Raw genomic sequence first — 13,705 nt, 5'->3', positions numbered from 1 at the left:
TTTTTTTCATTCAAGAAAATTAAATCTTAAATCATAAGAATATATTTTTCTTGAACTATATAAAATGGCTTCATTCAAGTATATAATTCAAATATATAATTATTCAAATATATAATTCCATTCAAATATATAATTATTTAATTCTACTTTAGGAAAATTATAATCTTTGATTTAAAAATGTTATTTTCTATCTAACATTGTTTTTTTCCATTCAAGAAAATTAAATCTTAAATCATAAGAATATATTTTTCTTGAACTACATAAAATGGCTTCATTCAAGTATATAATTCAAATATATAATTATTCGAATATATAGTTCCATTCAAATATATAATTATTTAATCCTACTTTAGGAAAATTATAATCTTTGATTTAAAAATGTTATTTTCTATCTAACATTGTTTTTTTCCATTCAAGAAAATTAAATCTTAAATCATAAGAATATATTTTTCTTGAACTACATAAAATGGCTTCATTCAAGTATATAATTCAAATATATAATTATTCGAATATATAGTTCCATTCAAATATATAATTATTTAATTCTACTTTAGGAAAATTATAATCTTTGATTTAAAAATGTTATTTTCTATCTAACATTGTTTTTTTTTCCATTCAAGAAAATTAAATCTTAAATCATAAGAATATATTTTTCTTGTTTGAACTATATAAAATGGCTTCATTCAAGTAAGCAATTACATTTTTCTTAAATTAACGCAATATAATCTCACTTCAAGATTTCCATGTTAAAATTAAATATTATATTTAAAATATAATAAATATATATATATTAAAAATATAATTATAATAAATATATATATATTTAAAATATAATTAAATATTATATTTTCAAAACAAGAATGTTCTTTTTTTCTGTGTAGAGTGTCTATACACACAAAGATGAATAGAACATCTATAACACGTATACACGATTCTGGAACGATCGAGATTACTTCCAACTTGGTTCGCGAGATACATTTGCTGTACCCGTGTATATTACGTGTAAAATCAGCCTCGTCGGAGCAATCAATCGCTATTAAAAACGTTACATTAACTTAAAGTATTAACATCAAAATTGATTTTTAGCACCGCTATCACAAGATATTATTTCACTGCTATGTAATTATACGACTTGCTCATCCTTTGCTTAGCATTCTTCTAATCAGTCGGTTAGTCAACTTCTTCTAATCTATCCTCAAGACAGGAATCTTAGACAAATTTCAGGCAACATTAACGTTCGCGCATGCACGGGCAGTTAAATTTGCGTTCTCGATTAAGTTACTTCGAGTCCCTCTACTTGCCAGGCAAAGGATCAAGTAGATTTGACTGTCCCGACAGGTGTATCTGTCTGTGCGCTGTGATAGTAAATGATGTGTGTGTGTGTGTGTGTGTAAAACAGATGGATGCGATATAAACGTGAATAGAAACGTGTGTGTGTGTGTGTGTTTAAATTAGTCTTGATACGGATGTGAGTGCAATAGGTTTTGCAATGGGTTTCTGTTGGTTTTTTTCTTTCTTGGTGGTAGGTGGGTAATTGGAAGACCCACCTTCGGTTGACAAGATTGTCTCTGTAAGGATCGCGTGGCTGCCGTTTCATAATGTCCGACTCCGGTGCCTCGTAGGCTAGCGAGATGGCCGGCACCTGCCATCCACCATTGATTAGAAGGTGTACTAATTACCCCCTCCCCCACCCGCATTACAAAGAAGTTATATGCGAGAGATACATGTAACCGCATTATGGTACCACCACACTGAGAGAAAAATTATTTTCAATCAAGTAAATTTGTTTTTTCTTTCTGCAACTTTTGCTTTGAATGAAACGAATCATTTATTTCATTTAAGCAAAGGCACTTGATTTTAATTAAATATTATATCGAGCACATTATTTTTCATTTACATCTTTTAAATACTATTTTCACAAAATACATATACTATAATTTATTAAATTAAATATATTGTTTTTTAAAACTAGAAAATTCAAAATTTTTCCAAGCAAAAATTTTAATAAATATTTTGTAAAATTAAAATATAAAAATAGTTAGTTACTCCAAGTATATAAATTTTTTAATATATTGTATGTAAATAAATATTTAATAGACGTTTTGAATACAAGTAAATATGCGATTAGCACCCACCAAATAAGTAGCTTTTTCAAACTAAATGAATTTTTTTTATTTCAAGATAGTTTTTCTCTCAGTGTATACTTTATGCACATATACACTCCCTCTTGGGAAAATGTGTAAATGCGTACGTACGCGTAGTGCGAGCGAAAGAGACAGACTCGGAGGTTTTGCGCAAACCAATCACATATACGTGTATATATGTACGTAGGCACGTTGTCATTTTGACTCTTTGACATCCCCCCAAGGGGTTGATGCTTCGAGGTGGCGATTGTTTTCCCCCCCTGAAGGAGAAAACTGTAATCGCCGCGATGGGTTTCACACTAAACGCAGCCTATCCTAAGAATAAGTCGTCTTTGCTGTTAAAAGTTGAAAATTGTGTTAGAAAATTGTGCCATAAAATTGCGTTAAAGTGTATGTAGCGGAAAGAGAGAGGGAGAGAGAGACCTGCGGACAAAACTAGCGAGTGTATTTGTGCATCAAGGATCAGCGCTGCGTTTAGCCTGACGGCCCGAAGAAGGAAAGAAAAATCGTTCGTGCCATATCCGTGATGCAAATGAAGAGAGAAAAGTCACAAGTGACATTACACGTGCACGTGTGAATCTCCCCCGTCCTCCTTTCAACGTCCTCGTGCTGCAAATCTCCTAATCGTTATCACCCGGCTCTCGCACTTTTCGACTGAAGCATCGTCTTCAGCGGTGCTCGATGCACAAAATTCAGGGATAAAAGCCTTGCAACGATTCTAACGTTACAGTAATTTCAATTATTTTAAAACAACTTTGTTATACGTGCTAAAAAATTCGCTAAAGTTGTATACTTTAATTAAAATTCCAGAAATTCAAGTACAACTTTAATTTTAAAAAAAATTTTCTGCAGAAAAGTTTCTCTTCTACATCGCCTAATCATCAAGAAGCTTTGCAAATCAAAGGAAAAAATTAAAGGAGCGAGATAATTACGCGTATCATCGAGCTTTTTGAGACTCGGGTGAGAAAGATCTCTTCTCTTTCGTGCACTTCGAGTACGATTCTTCGAGCATCGTTTCCGTAGTTAGTCGGCAGCAAAACCCCCTGATGCATTCTCGTCTTTGTAAAAAACTTGTAAAAAATTTCTAAAAAATTTGTTATCGAAATGACAACGAAATCATTAAGCTATTCCCAAAAAAAGAATCGCGGCTGGTACATCAGGGGGCTGGCTGCCACCGCAGCAATTTTCCCACGTTTCTCCAATTAATATATGCACATAAATCCCCCGGCTTTCTCCCGTTTAATTGTCGTTTTTGCATGTATATCAGTCGTTTCAGCACCCATTAGAAAGTTGCCAGTCGCAGAGTGGGTAGAGTAGGCAGCGGCAGTAGGCAGCGCATTACAGAATAAAACGTGAGAGGACTGTAAAGAATAAAAACTGCAAGAAAAAGTTCATGACGCTCAAAAATGTACAAAAGTGTCTTTCTCTTTTTTTTTTTTGGCGGTGATATATGGTGGCAAGTAGAACAAACGGTATAGTAAATAGTAGTAAGTATAGTAATAGTAGTAATATAGAGTAAGTAGTAATAGTAGCAGCGGCAGCTGTGATATATAGTAGATAAAACAGTAATGGCAGTAAAAATTCAGTAACTATATAAGTAACGATGCTGGCTTGTGGTTGTAGTAATAATGATAATAATAAGACTAGTATATAGACCAGACAAGAATAATAATGATAATAATTACTGAGCATCAAAGATTAATGTAAATATATATATATATATATATATATATATATATATATATATGTACACACATGTCTATATATACGTAATACAGACTACTCCCGCAAGAAGACTGCTACAATTCAAAAAGAGTGTAATTTTGTTGGTTTTTCTCAGCTTTGTATTTATGAAACACTACTATGTTAAAGTTGGAAAAATATCTAAACATGTAAAGTACGCGAAAACATGACAACATAAGCGAAAATATGACATGCTGTCCAACTATTCTAGATAGAGAGATACGCGCTTTGCGTGAGATGTCACTTTTTTTTTTTTTTGATTTGCAGTAATGTTCTTCCAGGAGTGCGATATAATGTACGTGTAAGATCGATTAGAATTCAACTAGCTGATTAAGATTTAAGCTTCGTCGACTCTAATGCGAAACATTTCTTCAATTCCGTCACCGAAACCGCGCGTTGATGGGGATAAATCCTTCCCGTCCCGCCTCGTCCCGCTCCTCTCGCAAGCGATTTCGTCGACGAAACTTGCTTTTCGCTGAGTTACAAAATGACTAAGGAACGATCGTTGCGAGATCGATGAGAAGGAAGAAAGTGAATCGCTTGATGCAGAATCTGATGCATAGCTTTTCTCCTCTCTAAGAAAAATCTAGACAAATTCTAGAAAAAAAAAAAAGAGAGAGAAAGAAGAAACGAAAGGTAGAGGAAATAAATGAGAAAAAATATGAAACAATGCACACATCGCGCGACAAATCTTACCGTTCTGCATCCATCGATTCAGCTGATGTCTAACTATTTTTCGCTGCGTAAGAGTTTCATTAAAGAGTTTTGGACGAAGACAAAATAAATAAAAATGTCGAAATAAAGTATCCTATAATAATTTCAAGCTCGCACGATTCCCGTAACAAATCGCAACAATCTCGTCCTTGTTCATTTATACGTGTATTCCATAATTAAACCATCGGGTGGATTTTCGCCAAGCGAACGTCAACCAAGTTGAAAAGAATTTCATTTTCCCGAGCGAGGCGCAGCAACGATAAAACCTAGCCCGAGGCAAATAGAGGCAGCCAGGAACAATGGAGATAGATAGACAGACAGACAGACAGACAAGATAGAGGTAGAGAAGAAAAACGAGAAAAAAAAACGAAAAAGACAGAAAAAAAAAGAAAGGAAAGGTATATCACGTTTCTATGCACAAACCGACGTACGAGTGACAATTCTATTCTATATATAATGCTATTCTACCCAAGTATTTAGGGAGAAAAAAGAAAAGAGAGAGATAGAGAGAGAGAGAAAAAGAGAGTACTACCGTTTAATCTACGAGAGAACATCTTCGAGGAGTTTCCAAAACGTATAAAACTTTTCAATCTCTATATCGTTCTAGTTTCTACGTCATTTGAGTCTTCTTCTTGTGGTATCGACGACGACGCGAAGCAGGTTCACAAACGATCAATATTAACAAATTCAGTTGCACATTTAAGATATAAACACCACATAATATTCACAACACAATATACAAGTGCCCCTTGCATTTACGATGTCTGGGTTACGATTGAAAAAGGAAGGCTAAAAAAAATAATAGTGATAGAGCGCGAAAGATGATGTGGGAAAAAAAAATGATGGAAGATACATGAAAAGACAATAGATGAAAAGAGAAGATAGATATACTATACTTGTACATAGGAAGAAAGAAAGAAGAAAGAAAGAGACAGGGAGGGGGAGAGGGGAGAGAGAGAGAGAGAGAGAGAGAGAGAGAGAGAGAGAGAGAGAGAGAGAGAAAGCGCACGCACGCAAGAGAAAAGATGAAGACAGATGGAAGATAGGGATGTGGCTTAAAAGAGATAAATACCATTTTAACGGGAAAAAAGGCGATAAGTCAAATATTAAAGGGAACGATCACACATGCGAGTTCTCACAACGATGCTTGTCTGTCTCGTTGACGTCTCAGTAATCCATATACACCTCAAGCCAGTGACAGACCACGACAGGATGACGACTGCAGCGAGGAATTATAAAACAACGACGAGGAGCTCTCGAGGAGAATAAAACTAGAGATAGTATAAGTAATAGAGACTTATATATATATATATATAAAGAAAGAGAAATATATATATATAGAGAGAGAGAGATAAAGAGGCTTTGCAATAAGAGATTGGCTTACCTTCGGCGAAATAACACTAATATGATCAAGGATCATCCTGATGAAAGCGTTTTTGTGACTATTGATATAAAAGGAAGAGAAAATGTTCTCGACAAGGAAAAACTTGCGATTGCCCGTCTCACAAATCGATCGTCTCTCGCGAAAAAATATATATGTATGCAAAAGAAATATATATTAAAAGATATATTACAAGTTTCCATTTTTCGTCAAGATAACGGAATAATATATTTGTCATTCGAGTTACATCTCTTCTGTAGAGTACAAGCTATTCTGACAAATGGAAAACGACAAATCGCGGACGGGCAAGCGTCTAATGTATAACGAGATTCAATCCAGCTTATTAGTTAGAGCGAATATAGAATATACGAATAGAGAGGAGAGATCGGACTGAAAATAAAGCTCGCGTGTCCCAGCAACCAAAACACCCGTTCAAGTCTGCGTGCACCATATCCCATCACTGTTACCTTATCCGCATTCTGTCCTAGCGTGTCCGACTCGACAACTCGATAGCGATAGGCTTGGCAAATTAATCCCCACATCGCGTGAATGTTATCGAGCGACCTTGGCAATAATGACCAAGATATGGTTTGCAATTTAAGAGAGAAAGGAATAGACTGAATCCTCTGCACTTGAGAAAAGAATATTTAAAAATGACAAGTGTTATACGATATCTGATTAATATTGTAAACGTCATTAAACAGGTGAAAGGGATCAATTTGCCCACGAATCGTTACCTAGTTCAGTTCCTGTCGTACGTGGATATCGAATGACAAGCGAGACTCGAGAAAGAGACGTGAACCGAAATGTCCGCGTCGTATTTTACGTTATACAATAGAAGATTGAATCAACTAACTACTAAAATTTAAAGTCGCCAAAAGAAAAATAAAAAAGAAGTGTATAGCCAATAGAAGAGAGAGCGATCGCCGTGTAATTGAATTTTCGAAGTTAGTATTTATATTAAAATGTTTCAACAGGTAGGCTTTTGCGTGAAAAATACGCATTGCGAAAGTTGGCGCAAAAGTTTTATCGATACTTTCATCAATCCGGACACTTCGAAAATACAGCGTATCATCACCGATGACTCTTTCGTATAGAAAATCTGCACGTAGCTTGTCAATATTTCGTTGTATGTTGTAGATGTGTTACCTTTCGTTAACTAGCTTGTCAGTGAAGGGGTTTCGTGGTTGTCGCTTCATAATATCGCTCTCTGCCTCCTCGTAGGCTAGCGAAATGGCGGGTACCTGATGTCACAGTATCAAAGAGCTCAGTAACAACGCCAACAATTAGATAACGAGTATGGCTTCCATGATGTTGAAATAAGAATGCTGACATATCTCGATTATTTTGATGAAAATAAAATTATTAATCTAATCTGGCCATTTTGCCAGATAATCCTACATAAAATTTATTAATAAATTGATGGATATTATAGTAACCGACTTGATATCGACAGCATTCTTACATTTACGATGAAGCATAGAGAATAAACAAAAAAATAATCAACTGAAAAATAAAGAAACCAAATCGATCAAGGAATTGATTTTGGGGGATATAAAGGGGGTTCAGAGGAAATTCGCGACATTAAATAGCTTTTTTGCAAAGATAATAGTAGCTGAAAAGAAACGTTTTTCAACCATGAGAGTATCTCTCGTTACGTAAATTTCTATTCCCTAAACTTTATCCATTTTTTTTTTCATTTAAAATTCCTATAGTAACTTTCTAACATGCTTTTGTTTCCACCAGCGCAATTGATCTAAAAGAAAGGAAATAAAAGTATAAAGATTATTAAAGAGATTTAATCGACGAGACTGTTGTCCACTAATGGAATGGAGCTGCACTGCCTCCATTGACTGGGTTTTGCCTTTAAAAGCGCATCTATCTATAAAGAAAAACAATATTGATGTGTTTTTGAGGAACTATAAATTTGTATCGAACAGTCTTCGTATCAGGCTCAGCACGCGCATCACGTTGGTACCTATCAATCATTATAAATGTCAAAGACCACCGGTATCTTTGAGAAACAGTGTTGTTGCCTTCGTAACTATATATAAGCTATTACATCATGGTGGACGGCGCAAACGCTGAAATAATTCGATTAATCCATAAAAAGAAGATCGAGTAGCGACTTTGGAAGAGCTTTCCGCGAAACATGGGCATCTCTTCGAAGTCGTCACTCAACCTTAATCTGTCGTTTCCATACGACATCTCGTGACTCACCATGTCGGTTCCCAGATCGATGCAGAGAATGGTGACGGTACCCAGAGGCAGAGGGATGTCGCAGAGGATAAACGCCAGGAAAGGCGAGATCTCGGGTATATTCGAAGTCAAAGTGTAGGCGATAGATTTCTTCAGGTTGTCGAAGATCAAGCGACCCTCTTCCACACCTGTCACAATCGAGGCAAAGTTGTCGTCGAGTAGAATCATGTCGGCCGCTTGCTTGGAGACATCCGAACCGGCGATGCCCATAGCGACACCAATGTCGGCCTTTTTCAGAGCGGGCGAGTCATTCACACCGTCGCCTACGAATAAATTGAACATGTGATCAATTGTTTCAATATTGCGCTGCCAATAATGGCACGACACTAGACGCTATCAATTGTGCAGATATAATTATTGTATAATATTATAGAATTTTCTCATATTTGACAATCAATCAATTAATTGAATTAATTGTTTCTTCATAATGGGATGCAAAGTAAAATATTTTTTATCGACAACTTACCAGTTACGGCGACAATCGCGCCCATCCGCTGGCAGCCTTCGACAATGATGAGCTTTTGTTGAGGCGAGGTACGGGCGAACACAATTTCGGTGTGGTACCTGAGAATCTCGTCCAATTGGTCGGAGTTGAGTTCCCTGAGTTCGGTTCCGTGGACGACCGCGGCTTTAGCCTCGCGAGGATTTACTTCGGATACTGGGATATTTAACCGTTGCGCAATATCCTCAACGGTCTCGTTACCTGATATGTGAAAATAATTAAACATTACTCAATGCTGTCTAAAATTGAATGTAGCAATTTCAATTAACTCATTGCATTTTAGTCATTTTTATAATAATATTGGAGAAATATTTTAATTTTTATCCAGCTCTCTTTTCATAGATACTGCACAGAATTTTGCAATATTAATGCTCGACGAAATTGGGTAAAATTTGTATCATCCTGAAGGGAGACACTGTTGCTATCGTATATATTATTAAAGACAAATAGAACAGTTGTAAAATATATATTGTCATGAATTAAATAGTTAAATATATTTAATTTTTATCTAGCTCTCTTTTCGTAAATACTGCACAGAATTTTGCAATATTAATGCTCGACGAAATTGGATAAAATTTGTATCTTCCTGAAGGGAGACACTGTTGCTATCGTATATATTATTAAAGACAAATAGAACAGTTGTAAAATATATATTGTCATCAATTAAATAATTAAATATATTTAATTTTTATATAGCTCTCTTTTCGTAGGTTCTGCACAGAATTTGGCAACATTAATGCTCGACGAAATTCGATAAAATTTGCATCATGCTGAAGGGAAACACTGTTGCTATCGTATATATTATTAAAGACAAATAGAATAGTTGTAAAATATATATTGTCATCAATTAAATAGCTGGATACGTCGCATCCTTTTTACAACGCGAACCTTGCATATCTTCCAATAAAACGCCCCAAGTTCCATGTGTAAATAGGATCGTCGTAAATCTTAAGCGTAGCCTATTATCTGAAATTACGCCTCATTAAGAGATTAAACTCATAAAAGCATTATAATCGAGAGCGACGAACGAGGTCTCGGAGATACTGCAGCCGGTATCTAATCACAAACGTCATCTGACAGCTGTCATCGCGGTTAAGCATGTCGATACGACATGCAGCGTGCAAAGTATGTACCTTCAGAGATGATGCCGACAGATTTGGCAATGGCTTTGGCAGTGATCGGATGGTCACCGGTAACCATGATGACCTTGATGCCGGCGGAACGGCACTTGGCGACCGCGTCGGGCACCGCTGCCCGTGGCGGGTCGATCATAGACATCAGGCCGACGAAGCGGAGCCCCTCAACCGGGAAGTTGGCATCGTCGGAGTTGAATTTGAAGCCGACCGGGAACTTGTCGGACGGCAGTATGAAGTCACAAAAGCCGAGTACTCGTTCGCCGAGTCCGCCCAATTCCAAGTACGCGTTATTGAATGCCTCTTTCATCTCCTCGTCGAGAACCTACAAAGATATAGACGAGTATAGAAGATGAAAAAGAGATCGATAGATAATTTACTTGTAAGATAAATTACCTTCTCTTTGCCGCCGATAAATATAGTCGAGCACCTGTCCAGAATTCTCTCGGGAGCCCCCTTCATTACCAAGAGATACCTGCTATCGTTAGGATCGTCCGACTCGTGTACGGACACTTGATATTTGTTAGTGGAATTGAAGGGAATTTCGCAGACTTTCTTGTTACGTTTCCTAATGCCCATGACATCACCCAGCGCGAGTTCCATGCACTTGAGCAGCGCGGCCTCGGAAGCGTCACCGTTTACTTCTCGCTTCAGAATTGGTTCACCCTCTTGACCCGGCTTGAACTCGGCGCGATTGCACAATGTCGCAATCTTGGCTAGCGCCTTGAATCCCGGACTGGTACGGTCGTATTGCAAGCCGGACTGATCCTCCGTGGTGTCGGCGTCGATGATCTGATTGTCGAACCACATATGCGCTACCGTCATACGATTCTGCGTGAGAGTTCCCGTCTTATCCGAACAGATGGTCGAGGTTGAGCCCAGGGTCTCCACGGCCTCGAGATTCTTCACCAGGCAGTTCTTCGAAGCCATTCGCTTGGCGGTCAGAGTGAGACATACAGTCACGGTAGCGAGGAGGCCCTCCGGTACGTTCGCAACGATGATACCAATTAGGAAGATGACGGCGTCAAGCCAATGGTAACCCAGGATAAAAGCTATGACGAAGAATGTGACGCCGAGGAAGACAGCGACACCAGTAATAAGATGTATAAAATGATGTATCTCCTTGGCGATCGGCGTTTCTCCTGTATCAAGGCCGGATGCGAGACCCGCGATCCTTCCCATCACCGTTTGATCGCCGCAGCAAATCACTACACCTTTAGCCGTGCCTTCCACCGCATTCGTTGAGAAGAATGCGAGATTCTTCGTTTCGAGCGGATTCTCATTTGTGAACTCGGGTGATCTCGATTGCGGCTCGGATTCGCCCGTCAGCGAGCTGTTGTCCACTTTGAATCCGCGAGACTCGATAATCCTGATGTCGGCCGGTATCCGATCGCCGAACTTGACGTCGACGACGTCGCCGAGCACGAGATCCTCCGCCCGCAGAGTGACTTTCTCACCTTCTCGGATCACGGTGGCGAATTGCGGCACCATGTTCTTGAACGACTCCATGATCTTGCTCGACTTGCTCTCCTGGTAGTACGAGAATATACCCGTCACTATCACGACCGCCGCGAGGACGATCCCCAGGTAGAGATTGTCGTCGTTCGGGTCCTCGCTGGTCGTGGCCTGAATTGAGTACGCGATGAAGCAGAGAATCGCGCCGATCCACAATAGGAGGGCGAAACCGCCGAACAGATTTTTGCAGAACTTGACCCATTCCGGAGTTTGCTTCGGCGGCGTCAGGGCGTTTGGCCCATCCCTCTCCAGGTTCTCCTTTGCTTTCGCGTGGCTGAGGCCCTGTTTTATCACATACATGTTACATATTTTCTTTTATATTATTATATTATTCTTATATATTTTATTATTATATTATTTTATATTATTCTTATACAGGGGGTTTCAGACCATCCATTTAAAAAATAGAGAAGTGGTTATTTCAAAACAGTAAAAACATTTTCTTTATAAATCGGGTGCACTCTATCGAATGGTGATATTTTCAATTTCTGGTTCCGACCGGAAATAGGCGATTCAGACCGGAAGTGCATTTTTAAAAATGGAACCTCCTATTTTTCATTGCATATTCTTGTAGCTTACCTCGAGAGCTTTCCAAAACACTATAATAAATTATTTATCCATAAAGTACTTTTCGAGTTATGAAGCTTGAAATTATTTCTTAATTTGACATAAACCATAAAATATCTTGTAAAATATTCATTTTTCGATTATCTTACCTTAATACCTTGTAAGTACAAAATAATGAGAGGAATCAAGTGTTGTAAAAAAAACACATAATTGTTTCTAAAAAAAAATATGTAATTTGCAATTAACAATTCCATATTTTTTCTTAAAAACAACTGTATGTTTTCTTTATACCAATTGATTCTTCTCATTATTTTGTACATAAAAGTATTAAGGTAAGATAATCAAAAAATGAATATTTTACAAGATATTTTATGGCTTATGTAAAATTAAGAAATGATTTCAAGTCTCATAACTCGAAAAGTACTTCATGGAAAAATAATTTATTATAATGTTTTGGAAAGCTCTTGAGAAAAAAGCTCTCGAGGTAAGTTACAAGAATATGCAATGAAAAATAGAGGATTCCATTTAAAAAAATGCACTTCCGGTCTGAATCGCCTATTTCCGTCCGGAACCAGAAGTTGAAAATATCACCATTCGAGCGCATCCGATTTATAGAGAAAATGTTTTTACTTTTTTGAAATAACCACTTCTCTAGTTTTTAAATGGGTAGTCTGGAAACACCCTGTATATTATTTTAATTATTTTATATATTATCTTTTTATCGATCAGTTCTTTCTTCCCCAACATATATTATTTTTTTTTCTTTCGTGTGCTCTTGTCCCAACATTAATAGATTACTTAGCCGCTTATTCGATATCGTTTAGCACCATTTTTTCTCAAAAGATCTTTGTCATCTTGATGTTACTTACGTTTTCGGGGTGCGTTTGAAATCTTTGATACAGTTCCTCGGGTGAAATTTTGTGGAAGTCAATGTCCAACTCCTGCTTCAGGTCATCTAGGTTGTCCCCCCTCCGCTTTGGATTCTTTCGCCGCGACTGTTAACGGGAACAGAAAGCAAGATAGGACGTTATCGAGAGATATATTTCCGATCGTGTAGTCGGCATATCGATGCTGCGTGTGTGTGCACACACAACCTTAATACAGCTATAAATTACAAAGCCCCAAAGCAATTACACCCGCGCGTTGATCTGAATGTACTCTGATCACCGACCAAGTAGAGAAGAAGATAATCAAAGCGCATCGAATTAGAGAAGATTGAAATCCACCGACGAACGAGGACAGGCAACAGAAGAGAGACCGACTGCAAGGATATCGCCAAGAGACGGTATAATGATGTCTCGTATACCGTAAAATGATAGGATTGCACTAGAATGACAGGAATGTTGAACGTCATGCGACATCGGCGAAAATAATTGATGAATAATGAAAATTCAGCGTGGACGATGATAAGATAAGAACATGGAGATCATTTGACAAGTTCAGCGAATTTTTTTCTTTGTCTTTTTTAACCCATTCAGACCTGATTTTTTTCTGTAATGTAAAACATTATTGAATTAATTTTTATTGATGCTAAGGGTTTAAAACGACGAGATATATATATTTTTTTTTCCACCGAGAGATCGCAGGGAAACTAATTCCAAAAAATAACTATTTCAAATGATTTTAAAGTTTTTGTGCATAATTGTGCACATAGAGTCTGAATGGGTTAATATAAGTCCAATAGTTTTAGTGCGTTTTTCCTTTGTCTTTTTTAATGTAAGTCTTATAGTTTTAGTGCATTTTTTCT

At 37.3% G+C, this 13,705-nt stretch overlaps 1 protein-coding gene across 7 annotated transcripts in view; it reads right to left on the bottom strand.

Annotated features, from left to right (window-relative positions):
- LOC105252935 (sodium/potassium-transporting ATPase subunit alpha) overlaps nucleotides 1–13,705 on the bottom strand; it is an 84,702-nt gene that overhangs the window by 7,898 nt on the left and 63,099 nt on the right. For 6 of the 7 annotated variants that reach the window (XM_011260609.3, XM_025406359.1, XM_025406362.1 and 3 more), the window contains 6 exons: nucleotides 12,828–12,953; nucleotides 10,273–11,673; nucleotides 9,877–10,201; nucleotides 8,708–8,944; nucleotides 8,203–8,504; nucleotides 7,132–7,226 (listed from right to left, as the gene is read on the bottom strand). In XM_011260609.3, coding sequence (XP_011258911.1) covers nucleotides 7,132–7,226; nucleotides 8,203–8,504; nucleotides 8,708–8,944; nucleotides 9,877–10,201; nucleotides 10,273–11,673; nucleotides 12,828–12,953 — 2,486 coding nt within the window. Of the gene's footprint in view, nucleotides 1–1,547; nucleotides 1,643–7,131; nucleotides 7,227–8,202; nucleotides 8,505–8,707; nucleotides 8,945–9,876; nucleotides 10,202–10,272; nucleotides 11,674–12,827; nucleotides 12,954–13,705 lie in introns of all 7 variants that reach the window. The other variant, XM_011260608.3, reaches the window with a different exon arrangement.

The sequence above is a fragment of the Camponotus floridanus genome, unplaced genomic scaffold (assembly GCF_003227725.1).
Source record: "Camponotus floridanus strain SB8 unplaced genomic scaffold, Cflo_v7.5 scaffold14, whole genome shotgun sequence".
NCBI lineage: Eukaryota > Metazoa > Arthropoda > Insecta > Hymenoptera > Formicidae > Camponotus > Camponotus floridanus.
The sequence above is the reverse complement of the archived record's forward strand: the minus strand, read 5'-3'. Positions and strand labels throughout refer to the sequence as shown.